General features: G+C 41.5%; 1 protein-coding gene across 1 annotated transcript in view; it reads right to left on the bottom strand.

Annotated features, from left to right (window-relative positions):
• MVD (mevalonate diphosphate decarboxylase) overlaps window positions 1-23670 on the bottom strand; it is a 372131-nt gene that overhangs the window by 309114 nt on the left and 39347 nt on the right. The window contains exon 2 of the mRNA XM_044081710.1: window positions 2992-3062. Within this exon, the coding sequence (XP_043937645.1) occupies window positions 2992-3062 (71 nt within the window). The remainder of the gene's footprint in view (window positions 1-2991; window positions 3063-23670) is intronic.

Below are 23670 nucleotides of genomic sequence, written 5' to 3'. Positions count from 1 at the left end.
TCCTGCAGATCCTTCAGTGTGGTTGTAGGTCTCTTGGCAGCCTCCCTGACCAGTTTTTGTCTTGTCTTTTCATCAATTTTGGAGGGATGTCCAATTCTTTGCAACATCACTGTTGTCCCATATTTTCTCCACTTTTTGATAACCGTCTTCACTGTGTTCCATGGTATATCCAATGCTGTAGAAATTTTTTTTTGCACCCTTCTCTTAACTGATACCTTTCAACAATGAGATCCCTTTGATGCTTTAGAAGCTCACTGCGAACCATGGCTTTTGCTGTAGCAGGTAACGGAGTACATGTCAGGAAAATCCTACTAGGACAGCTGAACTTTATTTGGGGTTAATCAGAGTCTCTAATTGTTGACAGGTGTGTACCCAAGAAGACTGAATGCTGTAATTAAATCAAAAGGTGCTTCAACGAAGTATTAGTTTAAGGGTGTGCACACTTATGCAACCAGCGTATTGTATGTTTTTTATTTTTTATATTTTTTCCCCTAACAGATTTGTTTGTTTTTTCAACTGAATTGTGCAGGTTATAGGTCACCTTAAAGGTGGGAAAAGTTTTGAAATGATTTACTGTGGTCTCATTTTTTTATATCACAAAAACCTGGCATTTTAACAGGGGTGTGTGCACTTTTTATATCCACTGTATATATATATATATATATATATATATATATATATATATATACACATACACACACACACACACACATATACATATATATATATATATATATATATATATATATATATACATACTTATTAATGATAAAATACAAAAAGGAAAATTCAGCATAAGTATATACAACACTATATGGTACTTGATGTGGAAACTTATGTGGACAGTGACCTAACTTTTGACCAGTATGTGTCTACTGTTGTAAGAAGGTCATTCTATATTGCACAGCCTATAAACAAAGAGATTGTGTCAAGATATAGGGATGTCATTGTCCCCCTTTACTCAGCCCTCATTATGCCCCCTTAGGCATGGATCTGTCCAGACACATGCAACAAATGGAATGCCCACAGAGATACCTTACTAAAAGGATACAAGGCCTAAACAACGTCCTACATGGACCAACTCAGAGCCCTGTTACTATACTCTGTATCCTACAGTCAGCTCAAAGGTGACCAGCATCTGGTATACAAAGCGACCTCCAACCCATTACTGATGGATTTACTGCACACCAACAATTCAAATGGCATCAGAAATACTTAAGTCTAATGATATAAACCTCTTTTGCAATAATCAACAGAATGGTTTGGTGGGACAGGTATTATTTCACAGAGGATAACGCTGCTATGGAACAGACTCCCCCATCCACATAAAAAAATAAGTGCCACTGAAGTGCTATGAGAATGGGAAAACAAAAATTTACCCCAGGACTACCCCCCCATACTACATTAATGGATATAGGCAGCTCCTAAATGATTTATTCCCTGCATGGGTCCCTTCAAATTATCTATGGTATGATACCAGTTAACCAAATGGGATAGGTTCTTTCAAGCACAAAGAGAGAAATTGTCCAGGCTTAAAATGGCCCCCAAGAGCAGCTAGCCTAGTACTTACCTATGAAAAGGAATGCTATATAGTTAAAAGGACATCTTCCTCTAATAAAGTGAAGTAATAACAGAAATGGATTTACTGCTTCTGCAAGCTTATCAGTGCGTAATACATTTCTGTAATTACCCGATAGGTCTTCTGTCAACCATCCCCAAGCATGAGTGATCATAATGCCAACCACATATGGACTAATTCATGTGATGGATCCCCATGCCACTAAGTACGTTATGGGAGCTTACAATCATAATTATTCCATCAGTAGACTTCTGGTACATCAGCTAATAATACCACACAACAGGATACAATGGCTCACATTAACTAGATTTTTTTTCAGCACAGTGTACAGAACCCAGCATCATTACCATCATTGCAGTATAAACCAGAGACACATGAAACTGAAATTCTCACCTACAAATACCATGGGGAACAGGAAGTGGGATTCCTGTTTACCCAATCCACACAGAATGTCTAGTTTACACAGACTTGTCTGAGCTGCTTTTGTTTGTTATCTGTTTGTTCATGTGCCATAAGCCCAAGGTGCTGTTTCCATGTAATGTCATTGCTTGTGTCAGCAATTTGCTTAGGCTGCAACTTTTCATATTAATGGTGGTTCAAGACCAACAAGCCATGGAGAAACCATCCTATCCATGTGTTAATAAATTACCTAGTCTTTCTCCCGGTTGATTTACTACAGAATGAGAATATATAAATAAAAGGTTTGTAGGAGGTGCCCCATGTAAAAATAGTTATTTTGAATTTTTGCACATTTGCATGATTTAACATTCTTCTTGAGTACATGTTTGAAGCTTCTATGTACTTCAGGTACTGGGTTCTCCACAGAACTATGCAAGCTACTGTGTTCAGACTTTGAAGTTTAAGATAACAAACTCAAAGTAATAGTATCCATATCAGGCCAGCTCCTATTTGTAATATGAAAACAAAAATGATCAGAATAGTCATTGCACTCTTTTGGTGTTACTTCAGTGTTTGGTCCTTACCTCTCATTTGTAGTAACTATTCTTCTGCTTTAACTATGCCCTCTTTTCCTGTTGTGGTTATTCATGTATCTGCATTCTATAATATATTTGCTGTAGCCATGTTTGCATTCATACTTTGTTGTATTTTCCAGTAAAATATGACACGCAAGAACACTGAAAAAGCATATTCTAGGCCAACATCATACACCATAAGAACAGTGAAACCTACAATTATCCCTCTTTAAGGTGAAAGTGGTAATTTGGTGGTGGTGGCTTCCTGAAACTATGAGACATTTAAATTTTGATTTCATACAGTTCACTAAATAGTGCAGAGAGAATTACCTGCTGGGCCCTAGTCAAAACATATCCTTGAGATACAGTTCTACAATTCACATATGGAAACTACATAACCAAATACAGGAAGAAAACACAGATACAACATGTACATACCTGGTCCTGGTGCAAAGTAACACTCAGGGAAGAATTAATTGGCAAAATGAGTTCTTCATCTCTCTTTCCCCCTGAAAGAAATGATGTAATGATTTTTTTTATGAATACTAGGCAATTTGCAAAATATTTTTGTCTTACCTTTTTGTAACTAAGTATATCACAAACTCCAAACCAGCACAATCTCTGAACCAAGAGGTACATCTGAACTCAGAGAAAACTAGTTGTTCTTTATTAGACCAACTAAGCAACTCTGACTCAGAAAATATTGAAGTATTCAAAGCCAGTGTCATGGTCTTCATTGAGCTGCTCAACATATAGCAATTTGGTCAATTATGTGAAAGTCTGAACAACTGCTTTTACGTGAGGGGGGAAGGGGCTTTCCCCTCCACCTGCATGTGGGGAGCTTCACACTCACAGCACATGTAGTTAATTTTAAATAGTTCTAAAAACAGGACAACCTCCAGGGATACACATTTACAAGCAATCCCTCTTCCCTTAAGTTCTGCAATTTTTTGAGTTGTTTCAAATCATATATTATATATACTGATAGAGACACACCCATACATTTTTATTTAAAAAAAAAATATATATATATATATATATATATATATATATATATATATATATATATATACACACACACATATACATATACACACACACACACACACACACACACACACACACACGACAATATATATTTATTTTTTTGTGAGAGGATAAAACTAAATATCACACACAGAAGTGGCATTTCAACAACTTGGGTTCAGTGAGTTGGTCTATGATCAGCTCAATTTTAATTAGTTCATATCGATCCATTTCTGCCACAACAAGCTGAAGTCCCACTTCCAACAACCTCATAACCATAACTATAACCATGGTAATGCAATTTTCAAAACAACTTTCTATTTTTCTATGACATTTTTGCTGTGAAGAGCTGAAAATACAACACATTGCCCTAGGTACCCAAATTGCTCTGAATCACAGTTCAGCTTCTGGCACAAGAAAAAAGTGTCTTATCAAGACATTTAGAATACAAAAAGCCACATAGCCTAGTACCTACCTATGAACCTGTGAACTATCTGACCGAAGGCATTTATAAGCCTAGCCAGAATGTACTGGCTTCCGCCGCCCCCTTAGATTAGTTCCCTGTGCCTCTGTCCAGCATAGCCACTGAAGTGATCCATGGGGTAAACTTTCTGTTTCCCATCAACTCGTTAAGGTTTCTCTTGAAGAGTGTTAGCAAGGAGCTCTGCCTAATGTAGACTGGAATCTTGTTCCAAAGCATGGGAAGTCTCTGGGACAGGAATCTATCCCTCCAGCACATCCTATTTACTGTTGTGGTGAGGTTTAGATCCCTACAGCGTGTGGCTCGAGGGGATATGATTTTCTTTAGGTGGAGCATGTCCATCAATTCTAGGTTGGACCTGGCCTTGTATGTCAGGCAGAGATCACCTCTGAGTAAGCAGTATGCAACGGAGTACAGCTGGAGTTTCTTCAGGTCGAGCTGCATAGGGCATCTGTCTGAGGCCAGTGATCCTTTTGGTAAGGTACTTCTGTGGTCTTTCCAGCTGTTACAGGTGTCTTGTAAGGTACATCCCAAATGGGGCGCTGTACTCTATGATGGGTCTGATGAGTGATGAGTAGAGGGGCACAATGACCTCTTTTGATCTGGATGCGAACCCTTTTGTGATTAAGTGGACCACATAGAAAGATTTTCTAACCACTTTGGCAATGTGATTATCAAAGGAAAGATTACTATCTACTTGGGTCCCTGTACGTCTTCCGTATTTAAGGGACTACCACCTATGTGGTAGTTTGTGGGTACTTTGTTTTTTCCAAAGGGGATGACTATGCACTTTTTGGCATTTAGCTTGAGGCCATGATTTTGACACCAGGTATCCGTCTCAGTGAGACCCTTTTGGAGGATGTCTGTGTCAGCCGGAGAGTCAATTATAGCCCCTAGTTTGCAGATGTCTGCGAACTTGGTCAGCCATAGTCCTCCTGTGCTTGCCTGTACCTCTGAGAAGTATATGCCAAACAGAGGGGTCCTAGGACTGAGCCCTGGGGAACGTCACTTGTAATCGGTTTAGAGTCGACCTAGTTCCCACAACTCTCACCATGTGGGTTCTGTCCATGAGCCAGTTGGCAACCCATCTTGTGAAGTAGGGGGTTATGTTCAGGCTGGTGAGCTTGTCTATAATACCAGAATGGGGAATGGTGTTTAAGGCCTTTGCAAGGTCTAGGCAGGCTGTGTGTAGCACCTTTCCCTCATCTATAGCCTTGGTAACGGTCTCAAAGAAGTCCACCAGGTTTAGGAGGCATGATCTGCCCTTAAAGCCGAACTGGGTAGGGTCCAGTGTTTGCAGGTTCCCAATGTCTCTGTTAATGAGTTCCATGATAATGCGCTCCATAGCCTTGCAGACCAAGCTAGTCAGGCTTACAGGGCGAAAGTTCCTGGGGTCTGTTGTGGTTCCACCTTTGTGGAGCAGAATAACCATTGCTGTGCGCCACTCTATGGGTACGTAGCCTGTCGAGAGGCTAAGTTTGAACAGTGTGTTTAGGTGACGGGTTAGTTCGTCTTTGAGCTCAAGTAGGACGCAGCCTGGGACATCATCTGGTCCCATTGATTCTGTAATTTTGGCTGTGGAAAGGGCTGTTTTAACTTGAGAGTCTGTGATTTCAGTGGCTCTACATTCTTCTGGTATGGTTATGGGCCCTTTTGGGGGTGAGAGGGGGGTGAAGTTTGCACTGAACCCATCTGCCAGGATGTTGGCGATATCGGTTGGTTCAGTGTATTTTGTGCCATTCTGCACCAACTCCGAGCAGATCTGAGCATTGCCACCTAGATTCTTGACATAGCCAAAGAACGCCTTGTGGTTATCTTTGGAGTCCTTGGCAACTTTTCTGTCGAAGCTTGCCTTGGATGATTATATGAGGGATCGTAGTTTCTTGCCGATGCTGATTATGGATGTCTTCCCTTCTTGGGATTTTACTCTTTTCTGTACTAGTTGCCTCCTTCTGTTGTATAGTTTGTTTATGGCAGGGATCCACCAGACTTGTTTCCTTTTCTTGGAGGAGTGAGTCTTGATTTTGCTTGGGATAGCATGATCCATGGATTCTTGTAGGTGCCCGTAGAATGGATTAGTAAATGATTTTGCAGCTTGGACAGCATTATCCTTTAGCGTCGGGGTTTGAAACTTTCCACTTTGGTCTTAAGAAATATGAAGTTTGCTTTTGAAATGTTTTGCACAGTGGTTTCCGTGTCCAGGGGTGGGGTCGGAACGTGGATATCCAGAGTGATTTGTTTATGGTCAGATCTAACCAGCGAGGGGTGGACCTCCGGTGTGCAACACCAGTTGCCCACGTTGGTGATGACCAGGTCCAATATGTTGTCACCTCTGGTGGGAGTGATGACCAGTTGATCCAGGGCATTTGAGTTTATAAATTCTAGGAAATGTTGGGCAAGGGAGTTAGTACTTGAGTAGTTTTCCCAGTTAATGTTTGAGTAATTGTACATACCATAAAAAAATTCTTAGAACATGAGTGAAACAATCATGGCTGAAGCTAGATATGTGTTAGTAAGTATATAAGTTCCATGATGTAAGCAATCATGGCAGCAAAGCTACCAGATGAGGTACTCCAAACACAGAAGAGTGAAAGTTAATGGGCAGGTATGACCACATGAAAAAAGAAAACTCTCTCAGGCAACAGTTCTACAGAAAATAAGGACTGGCTAGTAGATAGATAAGGGGCTTTAAATTGTCAGGAGGTGTGAGTGCTTGCATGTCTGACAGAGGAAAAAAGACACAGCAACCTACTACTGTTTCCCCCTCTGCCTTGTAAACTCCACAGGTAGTGGTGGCCATCCTCAAGGTCACTTAAGGAATCCACTGTAACTCATGAGAGAAACTCAAAGACAGGCTACCTTATGTCCGGTGTGGGCTAGCCTGACCAGGGAGTACTGGATGGAGTGGGAGGAGGGGTGGTGGGCTATGGAGGCAAAGAAGGATATTCCCATCTGAGACATGGTGCAGCAAAGCTCCTAGACGAAAGGCTAGCCCAAAAGTGGAAGTATTTCTGCTAGCATCCTGAATAAACTCAAAAAAAGAAACAAAAAAAACTAACCAGTTCTCTAGTAGGATTTGTGACAGGTCACTGGAATTCAGTTCACAGAAATAGCATTCAGCGATATTTAGCTATCGAGTAAAATAATTTTTGGGGGTCTGGAGTTTAAGTTACTATATTGCTTACTTCCTAAGCTCTTTACAACAAAACCATCACTGAAACAATGTAATACAATAATTACAACCTAAAGTCTCATCAAGTAAAATAAACTAAAACTGTAGTTAAGACAAAGCAATACTACACAAAATAAAACAAAGTTCTTAGAATAAGTAATACAGCAGTGTTCACAGGCTCACAAACTTATATTAGGCAAACAACCAGTGGGGCTTTAACAAGCCTAGCCATGCAACCCAAATTTATCTCACAAGTTACTGTGCCTTAGAGGTTATTTAAAGGTGTGTATGTTAGTTAGGTAGCCAATAAATAATGCTCTCTGTCCAGAGACATAGGTGTCACACCAGAGGTGAATTTCCAATTAACCATCCACTGGTCTGAGTTGCTCTTGAATAGAGTTAGGAAGATCTCTGCATCACATGGATAAGAAGCCTATTCCAAAGAATGAGGATTCTCTGAGTTACATACCGGTCCATCCAATATGCCATATTTAAGTCTCAAGCAAAGTTTAAATCCTTAGATCTAGTAGTTCTGATGCTGTTCATTTTGTGGATATTCAACAGGTCCATAACAGCAGGATCCAAAAATACTTTGTAGACCAGGCACAAATCACTTCTCAGCAGTCTGTAGGAAACAGACTATAGACTGACAGGGCTTTGAGGCTACCCACATAAGACATCGTGTTTACATCCTGTATTCTTTTCGTAATGAACTTCTGTGGACGTTCAAATTGTTGCAAGTGCCTGGTCAGGTAACGAAGGAGGTATTATATGGTTCCCTAATTAAATGTTGGCACTCAAAATGCAGACAGCCAACAAGCCGGACAAAAATATATATATATATATATAAAACACAGGAGAAGAGCGAATCTTGAAAATTGCTCTTTGCCTTTACACTTTTTTGCTGGGGGGGTAAGCCCCTCTACATTCTCCCCACCCCCGAACGTATATATACCAACTCTGAGATTGCTATACCTTGGAGAAAAGGGAATATTCTGAGAGATGGCATCTCAAACTTGGTATATGAAAGTCCATTCTTTCAGCCATTCAGTCTCTGGATTTCAGTACTCTGTCTAGCAGGTCCCGACATTTCAACCCATTATACGCAATAATAGGTCTGATGAGGACTGAGTACAGTGGCACAATAACTTCCCTAGACCTAGATGCCATGCTCTTACTCATAATAACCTGAGTGGTATAGAATGATTTCCTTGCCACCTTAGACACATATGGGTCAAAAGCTATGTTACTATCTACATGAATCTCCAAATCACTGACTAATGTGGCTACTTTTAGAGGTGTTTTTTATCAATGAGGTAGTTTCTCTGGGTGGCTGACTGCCCAAAAAGTACCATTATACATTTCTTGATGCACAGTTTTAAGCCATAGCTTTGGAACCAGTCATTTGTCTGTGTTACATTTCTGTAAGATGTTAGTATCTTGGGGGGGGGGTCAATGATCGCTCTTGCACCTATCTGCTAACTTAGTAAGCCAGTGGCCCTTAACATTGGCATCTATTTTTTTAAAAGTCAAGGCCAAAGAGGAACAGACTGAGCACACAGTGCCAGGGGACTCCACTGATTACCAATTTCTTTTTGGAGGTGGTTTCTCCAATCCTAACTTCTTGGGTCCTTTCTGTGAGCCACCTGGTTAACCATCAATTTACGTATGAGGGTTATGCCTAATTCCATGAGTTTGTTTACAATGTACAAGTGGGGGTATAGTATCCAGTACCTTAGCTAGGTCAAGGTAGGCAGTTTTCACCATTCTGCCCTAATCCATTGCCTTGGTGACCTTCTCAAAGAAGTCTGCCAGGTTCAGTAGGCATTGCCTGCCTTTGACAAAACCAAACTGGGTTAGGTCCAGTGTCTAAAAGGTTTCCTATGCCACTGCTAATCATTTCTACGATAATTCTTTCCATGCAAGGCTAGTCAGTCTAATAGGTCTGCAGTTCCCAGGATCTGTTGATGGTCTTCTCTTGAGCACAGGGATCACTGGGATCCAATCATATGGCACGATACCTGTGCAGGGGCTACGGTTGAACAGGACTTCACTGGCCCTGATAAGTCATATTTCAAGCTACTTAGGAGGCATCCTGGGATATCATCATGGCCCAGTAAAGCTATAGTCTTGTCTTAGACAGTGTATCCAAGTCCTAGTCCTACGAATAGTTAGGGGGAATATGTTATGTGGTAATTCCTAGAGGGGGTGGCTGGGGGTAAAGTTGGAGTTGAATTTGTCAGCCAGAAGATTTGCTATCTCTCCCGGTTCCATTTGTGTAGCTCCATTTACCAACAGTTTAGATTACCAAGTACTGCCTTTAAGGTTATGAACATAGCTAAAGAAAACCTTCTGGTTGTCATTGGCCTGGGATGCTATATTTAGCTTAAAATTTGCTTTTTTTGGACTTAATTAGTCCTCTTAGTTGTCAATTCAATTTGATGAGGGAGTTTTTATATTTTGGTGTTACACTTCCTAATTTTAGCTATAATGTTTTTCTTTTGTTATACAACCTGTTTAGTTTTTTTGATTCCAATAGGATGGGGGAGTTATTTTGGGCTTATGTCTTGTAGCCACAGCAGCCTCTCTGCAATCACTGGCATGACTGTACAGAACTTTTGTGAATAATTCTGCATACGCTGCTGTGTCGTCCAAGTTTGGAAGGGTCTGAAATTTTGACAGGTTATCACTTATTGAAGGTAATTTGCCTTGGAGCAGTTTCTAACTGTTACAGGGTTTGCTGAGTTACAGAATTGATTCTTCTTTCAAAGGAGACTGCTTTGTGGTTTGACCTTACCAGAGAGGACAAGACATTGGTGGGGTAGTGCAGAATTCTCAAATATGTGTGAGTACCAGGGCCAATATGCATGTGCCGCAAACAACGAACTGAGGGTACAGCATGGGGACAGCTTTTGCCCCCATGTATGCCAATATTATGATGGGATTGTTTGAGTTGGACTATTTATATCAACATAATTTTTATAAACAGCATGTGGTCAAATATTATAGATATATAGATTACCTGATTTTTGTGTATGGGGGGGGGGGCAAGAAAAGATCACATGCTTTATAAATGATATTCAAAAAAAATAGGTTTCCTTTGCAGTTTGATGGCCTTCAATATGGCAGAACAGTGACATTTTTGGATATAAATCTGGAAGGGGGACTAAATGGCAAAATAGTAAAGTATATAGGAAATTTGAAGATGGTACCCATTTCTTAGATGCATGTAGTTGTCACCCCCACCCCACCCCCATTTACTGAAGTCTCTTCATTATGGAGAGCTTTTGAGAGTCAAGAGGCTCTGCAATAATAGTACAGAGTTGGAGAATGAATTGTGTAAAACAGCTGAACTATTTATTAAGATGGGGTATTGCAGGGATGTAGTCAATGACTACCTACATAAAAAGTTAAACAGAGCATTGCATGCAATATATGCGGAACTAGAAACAATGATGGTATAGGGTCTCTTGAAGGTTCAGATGACAGTTTAAGAAGAATTTATGTAGTTACTACACAAGATTTATTGCAAGAAGAGGTAATAAAAATGATTCAATATTATTGGGGCTTCTTATTGGAGTTTAAAGAATTTGCTAATAAATTATACAGGGTTGCTATGCTCTTGTATTGGAAGGAAAGAAGTATTAGAGACATATTAGTACATACTAAATTGTTCTACTCCTGTGCCTTTGTTGAAGGCTGGGCGTCGAGCTGGCACCTCGGCACCATAAAACTCTACTGCCAATCATTAGCAGACCGGAGTTCCGCTGTGGCGACCCTAAACCGGGAAAAGCCGAAAGAAGAACAACTAAATTTTCTACTCCTGATCATAGAACGAACATGGGTCCTAATATGTCAGGTACGTTTTCATGTGGCAGGTGCATTGCTTGTAGACATGTTACTAGGACATTTATGCACATTAATGAAATACAGTTCAAAGTGAATGGCATGTTTTCTTGCAATACAGAGGGTGTGGTGTATGCTTTGAAATGCCACTGTGAGAGATTTTATATAGGTGAAAGCAAGAGGGTTTTCAATTTGAGATTAAAGGAACATGTTACAGACATCAAAAATGGGAAACTTGAAAGCCCTCTTGCTTTGCATTTTAAAAAATATCATAATGGAAATCCAGAGGGTCTTCAGGGTACAATTTCAGAACATATTCTTTCAAATGAATATGGTACCGAAATTAAAAAAAAAAAACTTTTGTATAAAGAGACCATTTTCATTTTGAAGTATGGTACCCTGACTCCTGCTGGTATTAATATGGAATGTAACTGGAAAGTTTTAATTTAATAATTTAATTGTTTAATTCTGTAATTAGTCATAGCATTTTAATCTGTGTTACAAGGATTTTTTATACTCCATTGAAGGTTTTTGCCAAGGTGCTAGAGGTTCAATAAAATTTCCTGCTTTTTTTTTTTTTTTGGATCCTGGTTTGGACTTATTTTGTTGTTTTGCCGGTATGCTTGTGCCTCTAGTAGGCATATGCACTAACTGTTCCAGGTATTTACAAAGTCTAGGAATTTCTGCACCTGCAAACTCACAGTTTATAGATGGATAATTAAAGCCCCCCAAGAGTATGGTATATGGTTAAACAACGAGCGTCTCAAATAGGCCTAAGTATGAGCTACAGGTTTTAAGTGACCGAGGCTGACTTATAGCTTGCTAGGATATGGTATGGGACTTTGTCTATGATAACCTGGACACAGAGAAACTCCAGTGCATCATCCTGTTTAACCAACCTAGATATATGTTTGATGTTGATGTAGATCAAGACACCTCCACTTTTAGTCCCGGTCTGTGAAGTTGCTAGTCTAAATATGTGGAAGACAATGAAGCTTTAAATCATGGCTCAATAGCTACACAGATGTCTGCATTCCCCAAGGTGAGGAAAGGTTGCAGGACATGGTGCTTCTTGTTTAGACTCTTGGCATTCAGCAGCAACAACTTTAGACTTCCTGATTTTGCTATGTAGGAAGGTTTGTCAATTTGACGTTGCCTAAAAAAGACACTATGGGGGAGGGCAATGTTTTAGCCAATATTCAAATGCCTAGAGGGGACAGATGCACACCATCCTTGGCAAAGCAACATGGTTTGTTAACTATGTCCTCCCACACTGACAAAAACTGTATCCCCCTAGAAGGACACTAAAAACTAAGCCAATTATTAAAGTCAACCATCTTCTGTTTGCACTGTAGCATCATCCTTGGTGAAGGTAGAATGCTGCTCTGTGCTAGGCACATACCATCCTGTGACACACAGTCTGAGAGCTCCATAAAGTCTCTTTTTATATAGACTAAGAAGGTACATCTTAGATCATTTACGCCTACATGGACTATGACAAACATACTGGTAACTGTGATGCAATAACTTGAGTGCATACATAACTTGGCAGATCCTAGCCCCCTGACAGGCAACTGTCCGTTATTTTCTCCTTCTTCAGCCTGGTGAGTGGGGTATCAGAATGTTGTACAATGGAGTCCTCTCTGTCTAGAACCCTGAGTAGCGCATTGGTTTGCCTTATTGGCTTGATAGTTGAGGCTCCACTGGGTGCGGCTGTATGTGCAGTGTTAGGTGGTGTTTCTGTTTAGTGAATTCAGGTTTGCTGAGGATAGTTCTTAAGGGAGGAATGTCTGAGAGGTCTCTGTGGTTTAGAAAGATTGCAGATAAGTGCCTCAGCATAAGTAAGTCTATGTATGGGGTTTGTACTATGTGTGGTGGGTGTAAAGTGTGCATTTTTGACAACCAGATCGTTATTATGGCTATTTGTATGCGACAGTTTTGCCTCCAAAACACTGTATATATACACATCTCTTACATACTGTATTTGTTTCTTTGAGGATTAAATGGTTGTGGTGAACTTTAAAGAATTGTTACATTGGTGGATAGGGGAATATTGAAACAAACTGTCTGCAGAGAAATTGGAAAAGTGCACAACCATGATGCCAGGTCCTTTATTGGGTGAGCTATTAGGGTGTGGCCCATGAGGAGTTAATACTGGGCTGATCAATAGTACTTTTGAGGCTAGAGACTAGCCTGGGCTACATAATGCTAAATTCAAGGGGGAGTTTGCCTCAACATGCAAACTGGGTGGTCTGTGCTACTCAATGGACAAAGTAGCTTCTCTACACTCATGGAGCTAATGGTACAGTTTCAGAGGTAGTTTTATAGGGACATTTTGGTTTATAACTGTCTGTGTCTATACAGGACACTACTAACTACTGCCGCATGATGAGCAGAAACATGTCAAATTTGCACAAGCACTTAAAACACAGGAAAGTGGCTTCTATACCCTCTAGCCAATAAAACGACTACACCTACAGCTTTCTTATGCGTTTCCCAACTCTGATAGACCAGACTAACACATACTTCCACTACATGAAATGTCAAAGTCCTCTTAATGTTAAAACATTAAAATAAATTGCGTAAGAGTGTAATGCTAGCACAAAATAACTTAAAACTACCCGGACAAGGCAATTTCAAGTATTGGGGACCTTTAAAATGATTTAAGGTGCAAAATCAACAAATAAAGCAGTTAACTAATGTGCAAAACAATAAAATAAATTTCTTACCTGCAAAGGACGGTGCAGGATTAGTTCAGGACCCTCTCAGAGAGCTTGGAGAGGGCACCAAACAGATGAAGCTCTGAAAAAATGAACAGGAGATGGTTTGTAGTAAGGGAGGTTTACATAAATACTGCTTTGCTGGGTGGGAGCTCAGTATTATGGCTACATGGAAAGCAATGAATGGGGAAAATACTTAAATATCTTACATAACACACAATAGCAAAGGAGGGAGGGACTTTGCAAGTCACCTTATGTAAACAATGATAGTGTAACACAGAAACTGGCACTACCAGCCACCAATAAATAGACCCAAACACATGTAAGGTCTTAAAAACAAAATGTTTTTCTCCAAAGGCAATAACAATACAGTCGCAACATCTTCATCCAGCACTGACAGAACTTCCACAATAGTAAACCAGTAACCATGAAATTTTGGTTGGAAAACCTTTAAACTACACAAGTGGCGGAGAAAGTCCCAACTAAATATTCAAATGGGTTAACTGTGACAGATTTCACTCAAAATAAGTCTACAGTAAAGCAGGCAGAACAGCAAAGGTATGGTGTGGTCCCATTTTTAATGAACACAAAAAAAGCCAGCAAGTAAAAAGTTCCAATATGATAAAGAGTACAGGTGCAAGAGGAATGGAATTCCTGACTGACAGACAGACATCTAATAAGACTGCCATTTCATGATGAACAAATATTCATAAAGGAGGGAAAAGGGAGCATAATAGGATGGTGAATAGGAGATCAGTAAACCAAGACATGAAGGACACATGGATCAAAGATATTTATATATATATATATATATATATATATATATATATATATATATATATATACCAGGGTTGCCAGACGTCCCTATTTGGGTGGGACTGTCCTGGGATCAGCAGCCTGATCCCGAGTCCCGCACTGCCGGTTTAAATCCCGGGCAGCCTCCGCTTTGTTTTTTTTTGATTGGCCCATATACCGGCATACGGGCCAATCAAAAATCGCTAAACACGGAGCTTCTTGTGTTTAATGTGGAACATCGCAGTTCCGCATTAACAGCTCTGTGTTTAGCGATTTTTGATTGGCCCGTATACTGGTATACGGGCCAATCAAAAGATATCGCAAAACAGAGCTACTTCTGTTTAATGCGGAACTGCGACGTTTCGCATTAAACAGAAGTAGCTCCATGTTTATTTATTTTTGATTGGTCCGGGCCAAAAAAATAGAAAATAAACACAGAGCTACTTTTGTTCGGTGTTCCACATTAAAGACCTAGCGTGGAAGACCTTTGATTTTTTGTTTTTTTTTTAAGTCTTCACTTGCTGTGAAAGACTTTTTTTTGTCCCTACCTGACCAGTTGGAAATCTGGCAACCCTGATCAAGACAGCACTTCTTTAGTTGCATTTATAGGTAAAGCATCCACTTCAAAACAATACAGACAACAAATACTTTGTGTGTGGGAAGCCAAATAATTCAGCCAAGGCAGGCTTCAAGACAAGAGAAGCAGCAAATAGGATGGTTTCCACTTCAGGGGGAAAGAAATAGATTACTGCCAACCATACATAGAAAGTTGATAGAATAACAGGTTTTGCATTAGTACATATTTTCTGAAGGGTTTGAAATCTGAAACTCAAACAACCTGTCATTATTTTCTGACTTCATTTCTCAATGCTTTGCCAAAGATTTGTCAGAAAAAAAGAAGTTATGTACTCACCATAACGTTCCATGTTTGTTGTCCATCTTGCCTTCATTCTTTACTGGTTGGGTTCGGAACAGATTATCGATTCTGACTCGGCCTATACAAAACCTTGAGGACTTCCACCAGCTTAGTGGCTGTAGCCCTATCCCATTATGCTTTGGAAGATTACCCAGATCTTGTTTGCAGATAATAGACCTACTGTCCAAAAACAAAAAACTATTTACGTGTATACAACAGACTAATGAAGAGATTCATAGAACATTATATCCCAATCAGAACCGCTCGGTCCTCCAGGAGTGAAAGGCTGGGGGAAGGAGGGTGGGACGTAACAATGAAGGCAAGATGGACAACAAACATGGAACATTATGGTGAGTACATAACTTCTTTATGTTATGTTGTCCTATCTCACCTTCATTCTTTACTGGTTGGGACAGCGTCCCTAGCACCATCTTTCTTGGGTGGCTCAAGGGAAAATACTCTTCAGAACAGTAGAACCAAAGGAGGCCCTGTTCCTGGAGGCTAAATCCACTTTGTAATGAGTGATAAAGGTATGAGGCTTTACCCAAGTTACTACACGCACAAACAGGTTCCATAGGTAGCCTTTGCTGAAAGGCAGATGAGGTTGCTACAGCCCTTGTAGAGTGACCTTTTCTCTGTTTTGAGATTTGTAAGTGAAAGTAATACAATCTGCAAGTCATTTTGAAAGTGTGACTTTTGATATGGGGGTACCTTTCTGTTTGTCTGAAAATGATACAAATAACTGATCCAATTTCCTGAAATCCTTTGTTCTGTTTAAATAAAAACGTAATTGTCTATGCATATCTAGCTGGTGTAATTTATAATCTGCCCTGTTGCCATAAATGGAGAAAAAACTGGCAAGTCAATGGACTTGATTCAAATTGGACTCTGAGCACACTTTGGGTAGGAAGGAAGGGTTTGTTCGCAGAGAAACTCTATCCTTGTGGAACACCATGTAAGGGGGCCGTATTGATAATGCTTGAAGTTCTGATACCAGTCTAGCAGACGTGATAGCTACCAGAAAGGTTGTCTTCCACGTTAAAAACTTTAGGTCACAGGATGACATAGGTTCAAAGGGGAGAAGGATCAGACTGGATAAAGCAAAGTTTAGGTCCCATGGCACTGGGGGTTGTTTAACCGGAGGCCTGAGTAAAAAGCTACCATTCAGGAAGGCTTTGCAAAGCCTGTGGGACATGATTTTTAGTCCTATTTCTCCGATATGGAAGTTTGATATGGCTGCTAGTTGAACTCTAATAGTAGCCGCAGCTGCAACCTCATTAAAAAGCTTTGCCAAAAAGTCTAATACAGATGTTATAGGCGCAATGAAAGGATCATTGTGGTTGTTGAAAGCCCAATGGAAAAATCTTTTCCATTTGTTTGGATATAATTTCCTGGCTGAAGCTTTATGAGACAAAAATCAAAATATGTTTCACAGCAGGGGAAATGTCAGGATGCCTGGCTATGTGTGGAACTGGAGCAGCCAAGCTATCAACTTGATGGTTTGAACCGATGGGTGGAGCATCCCTGAGCAATGAGTCAGGAGGTCTGGAACTAGGTCCAGAATCCACGGCTCCTCCTGAAGATGGGGCCAAAGAAAGGGAAATCAAAATTGATGAAGCCAGTGTGGGGCAATGAGTATCAAATTTCTTCCCAACGAGCTGGCTTTCTGAAGGGCTTTGGGAACCAAGGGAAAAGGGGGAAATGCATAGAGGAGACCAGGGGGCCAATCGTGTATGAGTGCATCCTGTGGTGACTCCCCCGGGGGAGGGATGATCAGGACAAAATAGCTGTTGCGCTTGGCATTTATAGACGTGGCAAAGAGAGATCGCAGCAAGATTGGGCCCATTTTAGGAAGATCTTTTCTGCTACTTTCAGCTTCAGGGATGACTTGTGAGGCATCAGAATTGCTCTGCTGAGTTTGTCTGCTATCACGCTGGATTTCCCTGGGATGTGCATTGCTATCAGAAAATGTTAGGAAGAGACTGCCCACTGCCATACTCTTACGGCCTCTCGACAGACGGAGTAAGACTTGGTTTCTCCTTGTTTGTTTATGTACCACACAACTGACATCTTTGTCTGTCTGTATCACAATCGTTCTTGAGGAAGGGAGTCCTGGAATGCTTGCAACACTAGAAGCACCGCTCTCATCTCTAGGACTATGATATGCAAGTGGGTCTCATGATTCTGCCATGTGCCCTGGACCGTCTTTCCCAGATAATGCCCCCCCATCCTATCTGGGAAGTGTCTGTGATCACTGTGGCTAATGGTTGTGGAAAAACAAACAGTCGGCCTAGGGTCACCCGAAGGGAATGAGCCACCAATGAAGGTCTTTCTTGCAGGATTCTGTAATAATAATTTGGTGAGACATGGGTAGCTCCTGCATGGACCACTGAGTGAACAGGAGCCACTGCAAAATTCTCATGTGCAGACGAGCTAATGGTATCAAGGATATTGCTGTCGCCATGGTACCCAAAACTTTTAGAACAACCTTTGCTTGTACTTTTTTCTTGGTTAGAAGATTTGTTTACTTTATGTAGAATTTGAATCCTTTCAGGGGAAGTTTGGCCAACAATTGTTTTGTATCTAAGTCTGCCCCTATAAAGACGATGTTATGATGGCAACAAGGCATGGAATTTATTGTGATCCCGAGGTGACAGCAAAGATGAATGGTGGTGTCTCTAGCTCTTGTTAGCAGATGCTTGGTGGTGGTGGTGGGGAGCCAGTCGTCGAAGTAAGGAAACACCCGGAATCCTAGATGCCTTAAGTGAGCCGTAACCACTGCCATGCATTTGGTGAACACTCTGGGGGCTGTAGTGAGACCAAAGGGCAGAGCTCAAAACTGGTAGTGACTGGCTCCCAGCCGAAAGCGCAAATGTCTCCTAGATCACCTGTCTATTTTGATATGATAGTACTCATCCTGGAGCTCTATCAAGCACATCCAATCATCTCTTCCCAGGAAGCAGTGTCACCATCCAGAACTTTGATTTTTTTACAGACTTGTTTAGTCTGCTGAGATCCGAAATGGGCCTCCAGTCCCCTGTTTATTGAAACTAAAAAGAACCTCGAGTAAGTTCTGGATCCAATTTGGTCTGCAGGGACAGTTTGGCTGACTCTCTTGTCTAGCAACTTTTGTACTTCTAGAGTTGTGTGATCCCTTTGACTGGGTGGAACATCTGGGACTAATTTTGTTTTTAAGGGGGAAAGGGAATGCAATAACCTCTGGAAATGATCTTTTGTACCCATTTGTCTTTTGTTATTTCTAGCCAGGTGCTTGGGTACAAAGATAAGCAACTCCCGACTGCCTCCAGAGGTGGACAGATGGGCCTCCTCTCAGAAATGCTGAAAGGGCTTACCAAGGAAGGAGTCCAAGTCACCCTGGTGCTGCGGGCGCCTTCTGCCGTGTGGTCAGCGTCTTCCTTTGCTACTTCCCCCTCTGCCCCTGGGGGAAGAATCACCACGTGTGTCCAGGAAAGCTCTCTGGGATTTTCTAAACCACATTTTTCCCCTCTCCTGACCTTTGGGATAAGGTCTGGGTAGGTAGGGAGAAATGGGCTCCAACAGCAGAGAGAGTCTTTCCTTCCTGTTCACACCTGGTTAGTGTCTCTAACTTTTGGCCCAAACAAGGATGAGCCTTCAAAAGGGGCATTAATAAAGGAAGACAAAGGGTTCTGCAAAGTCATACAAGTGCATCCAGGAATGTTTCCTTAAGGAAATTCATGTACCCGCTGCCCTACTTGCTCCAGCAGCTGCATAAGAAATGAGCCTAATGGAGGAGTTTACCACAGAATTTAAGGTGGAGAGCTAGGAGGAAACCTTATCCGAAACCTCCGCAGGTACAGAACCTTGGAGGATATCTCCTAACTCCTTCAGAAGATCCCTCAGAAGCCTAGTGAAATGGGTCAGGTAGCTCAGTGGCCTGAGAGCAAAAGACACTGAAGAAAACATGCGCTTTCCATATCTGGCCATCATGCAAGACTCCTTGTTCAGCAGATGGACAGACAAGGATGTTGCTGAAAGCTCCTTCTTGGTGGCTACCACCACCACCATAGCATCTACTGATACACCCTTGCTAAGGAACACCTTATCTGAAGACGCAGTGATGAACTTATTTGGCCTCCTAGGAACAGGTTCCACTGAGTCTGGAGAGTCTCATGCCTTCTGACTGACTACATTCATGAGCTGGTCAAAAGGCAAAGACACCCAAGAGTTGGAAGGGCAAGACCCGAAAGCCTCCAGGTATACAGACCCATCCTCAGAAGGGGTGATGGGATTCCAGCCACCTCTCTGTTTAAGGATTTCAAGAATGTCTGCAAAGGAGACATCCTCAGAGGGTGGCCATGGGGGACTCTTCTGACTCATCGAGGCCCGTATCTGAAGTGATGGACTCCTCTGGGGAGTCTAAATGCTTCCCCTTGCATAATCTCTTCCGAGGGACCACTTCGGAGGGGTAATCCGGAGAGTTTTCGGAAGAGAGAGCTTCACCCAATGAGGCATCCTGAGTCTTTGAGTCTCCACGCCTGTGTGGATGTGATGGCATAGAGACAGACACTGGTGCTTTACGGGGAAGAGCACCTGAAACTGAGAGCGGAGACAACATTCTCCACATCAGCTCAAAAGCCCCCCAGCCCTGAACAGAGGAAACCTCCAGCTCTGAAGAAATGGAAGGCCTCCCCAGAACCAAGGCAGTGGGCTCCGAGGCCGATGTAGGAGCCGAGCTCACCCGCGCCAAAGCCCGGAGAGGCAAGTTTGGATCAGACAGCTGTCCAACCCAACTCTCCTCACCAGACTCGACCGGAGACCATCAGCTCCTACACACCTTCAAATTCTGATGGAACCAAGGAAGTCGGAGCAGTAGTCAGGCCCGAAGATCCTGGTGCAGATCTCAGCACCGACGGTTCCACTACGATCAGATCCAGGCACTCCGGCTCCAAAGTCCCAAATCGGGTCGGGGGAGGAATCAATGAAGGGAAGGTAGTCTTCTTTGGCTCCAAATCCCTCTGGGTTGGAGGTGACAGTATCTTGGCCAGCGCCGGTGTCCATAAAAGTCTCCTTGCCACACAATCCACATCGTCATCTGAAAGGCTCCTGGAGGACCGAGAGGAAAGGGTAGGAGATCTCACTGGCTTCAGCAACAGTGATCTAAAATGTGGGGAGACCGGCTCCAAAACAGGGGACCAACTCTGAAATTGAAACTCCTTCACCTCCGAAATCACAATAGGAGCAGAGGAGGACAATTTCTCAGGCCCAAAAGCCTTCGGATGAATCCTTCGCAATTTTTTTAGTTGGTTCCGAATGAGGAACAGAGGAGGAAGATGCTCTCTTGCCTGACTTCTCAGACCTGGAAGATAGGATTTCTGCATTTTTGAGGTACACCGAGTCTCTTCTAAAGCCTCTGTGAAAGGAGTCTTTAACAGGTCTCTTACTATCAATTTGTTCTTTCTTTCCATCAACACCCTGAAGCTGGAAGCATGACAGAAAGAACACGATTCCTAAAGGTGAACTGCATCTAGACAATAAACACAACTGGTATGTCCATCAGTTAAAGATATTTTCTGACTATATTTGTCACATTTTTTAAACCCTGAAGGTTTAGACTCTTTAGGATCTTCTGACATTTTGAAAGAATACACAATCAACACTAATGAACTACACTAAGGGAAACATTTTTTTTTTTTGTAAACAAGCAATAGAACAACCATACAATAGTAAGACAAGGAGGGGCAGTTTTCCAAGTAAAAGAAACTGGCCCCTAACTAGAGTAGAGAAAAAGAAAGGAGGAGGAAGGCCCTCTAAATTAAACGGGCCATCGGGAGCCCTCTTAACTTAAACGAGCTACCAAAACACAAGAGAGGATTTTTATCTCCAAGCTCTCTAACTTAAATGAGCTTGGATAGCCAGGAGAGGGACAGAGAAGAAAACAGGCCCAGAGATAGAAATGATTGCCACAAGAAAAAACAGCCAACAACAAAGAGACCACTCTAACTAGCAAAGAACTAACTACTAATATACTAAATGGTTAAACAATAAAAAATAATGATACTTTTCAGCAAATATTTAAAGAAAAAAGTTTCCACTTAGCCAGGGAAGCACCCGATCTTGTTTAGCGGTAAATGAGATCTGGGTAATCTTCCCAAAGCATGATGGGATAGGGCTACAGCCACGAGCCGGTGGAAATCCTCCAGCTTTTGTATAGGCCAAGCCAGAACTGAATCCAACCAGTAAAGAATGAAGGTGAGATAGGACAACATAACATCCAAAATATTATGAGGAACAGACAAATATATGAGGCAAAAATCTGGACATTCTGCGAAAATCTGTACAGTTGAGAGGTAGTGCCAACATAGACAGCTGTATGAACAAACTGTTTAAAACTGCTGTTACAAAAGTAATGAGACAGTGTAGCAGCAAAGGTTTTGAGTGAAAACCCATTTAAGTGAAACAGCTGTACCAAATTTAAAACCAGTGAAAGGAGGATCATGGGTAGCACTAGTAAAACTCAACAAGGAAATGCAGGAAGGCAGAGTAGTACGGCCTTTAAAGAAGTTTAAGATGCCACTGACATGCACAGTACCAAAAAGTAGCTAGAGGAATGCAGGCTAATCTATCATTTATCATACTCATGGACAGATGTCAACTAATAACTGTAGAGATACAAATGGGCATCTGTTTTACTTATAATTCAACAAGACTCTTAAGCAGTTAAAAGAAAAGGAAAGGAAGGCAATGATTTCTAAGGCAGACTCTGAAGAAGCAATCAGACTCACCCATTCACAGAAAGGATGATAGCACTAAATGAAGGTGCAGTGCAGTGGTGTCTCCACATTTGTAAAACACACTTCAACTCCAGACTAGTTTAGCAAGATAACAATCTGGAACTCCCCCACATCCAACTTACCAAGATCCCTTATCACATCATGGTTAACTATAAGACCCATTCTATGTCCACCCCATAACGCCTACCTAACTAATAAGGAGTCCCTATGCATTAAGCCAAACACCATTCTCCTAGGAGACTTTAACTACCCCTCCATTAACTGGGAAACGTATACATCTACTAACATGCATGCCCAGGCATTTCTGGGTTTTATCATTACAAACTCTCTGGACCAGTTAATCCCCACCCCATTCAGTGGCAATAAAATCCTCTATTTCGTCATCACCAATATAGGACAGCTCTGCTTCTTACCAATAGCAATTTCCTCCCTGATCAACCTGAACCACAAAACCAGTCACATTCACCTTAAGAATGAAGCCAGAAGCCTCCTTCAGTGCTTCAGTATTCAGAGATTATAACAAGGCTAATCTACTAAAAATAAGTGATGACATCCCCTTCCAGCACAATAACCCCACTGCTAATGCAGACTCCTTCACTGCCAAATTATATGTACACATGAAGAGCTGCACATATACAACTGCCCCCCCCCCCGCAAATTAAATATAGCACCAAATTCAAAAATAAACCCTTATGATGGAACTCAAATACAAGCAAAAAAAAACAATGCACGTAAAGATAAATGTAATGCTCAAGATGAAAAAAAAAAGCTCTTGTGAAACTTAACAGGGAACTCTGGACTCAAATCAACCAAAGCCAGATAAGAGGTAAAAACGGTCAGCCAGGCAAAGGAAAATCACCAATGCCCAGCACTGTACAAAGCTAACAGTAAAATTATATCACATATTCATAACTAGAGGGCATAGTCAAATCTACTAGTGGATACATTTAGCTTTAACTTCACCTCCTCTTTCCTCCTATACCCTAAATTTCAAACCCACATCTACACCCTCCACAAATACCCCATGAACAAGACCTCAAGGCACCATCCAAGTTCATGAACACTGCTTTTATTGGGCCTCATAACATACTGGGCTGTTTACTGGTCAGTCTGATATGAGACCCATCAGATCCCCTAAAGAGGGAATTCAATTTCACCCTCCAAACAGGCTTTACTCTGGACAAAGGGAGGACTGCAACAGTCATCCTCTTTCGTAAAGGTGGGGCATCAACAGACCCTGGAAATTACAGACCCATAAAAGTCTGAACAGTCTCATATGTAAAACTGTGGAAAGAATCATTATGGTATTAATAAATAAATATAAATAAAAAGGTAGGTAACCTGCAAACTCTCGACCTAAGCTAGTTTGGATTTGTTAAGGGCAGATT

This window comes from Protopterus annectens, chromosome 8.part1 (assembly GCF_019279795.1).
Source record: "Protopterus annectens isolate FY-2018-M chromosome 8.part1, PAN1.0, whole genome shotgun sequence".
In the NCBI taxonomy this organism is placed as follows: Eukaryota; Metazoa; Chordata; order Ceratodontiformes; family Protopteridae; genus Protopterus; species Protopterus annectens.
This window is presented reverse-complemented; position numbering and strand designations above follow the sequence as displayed.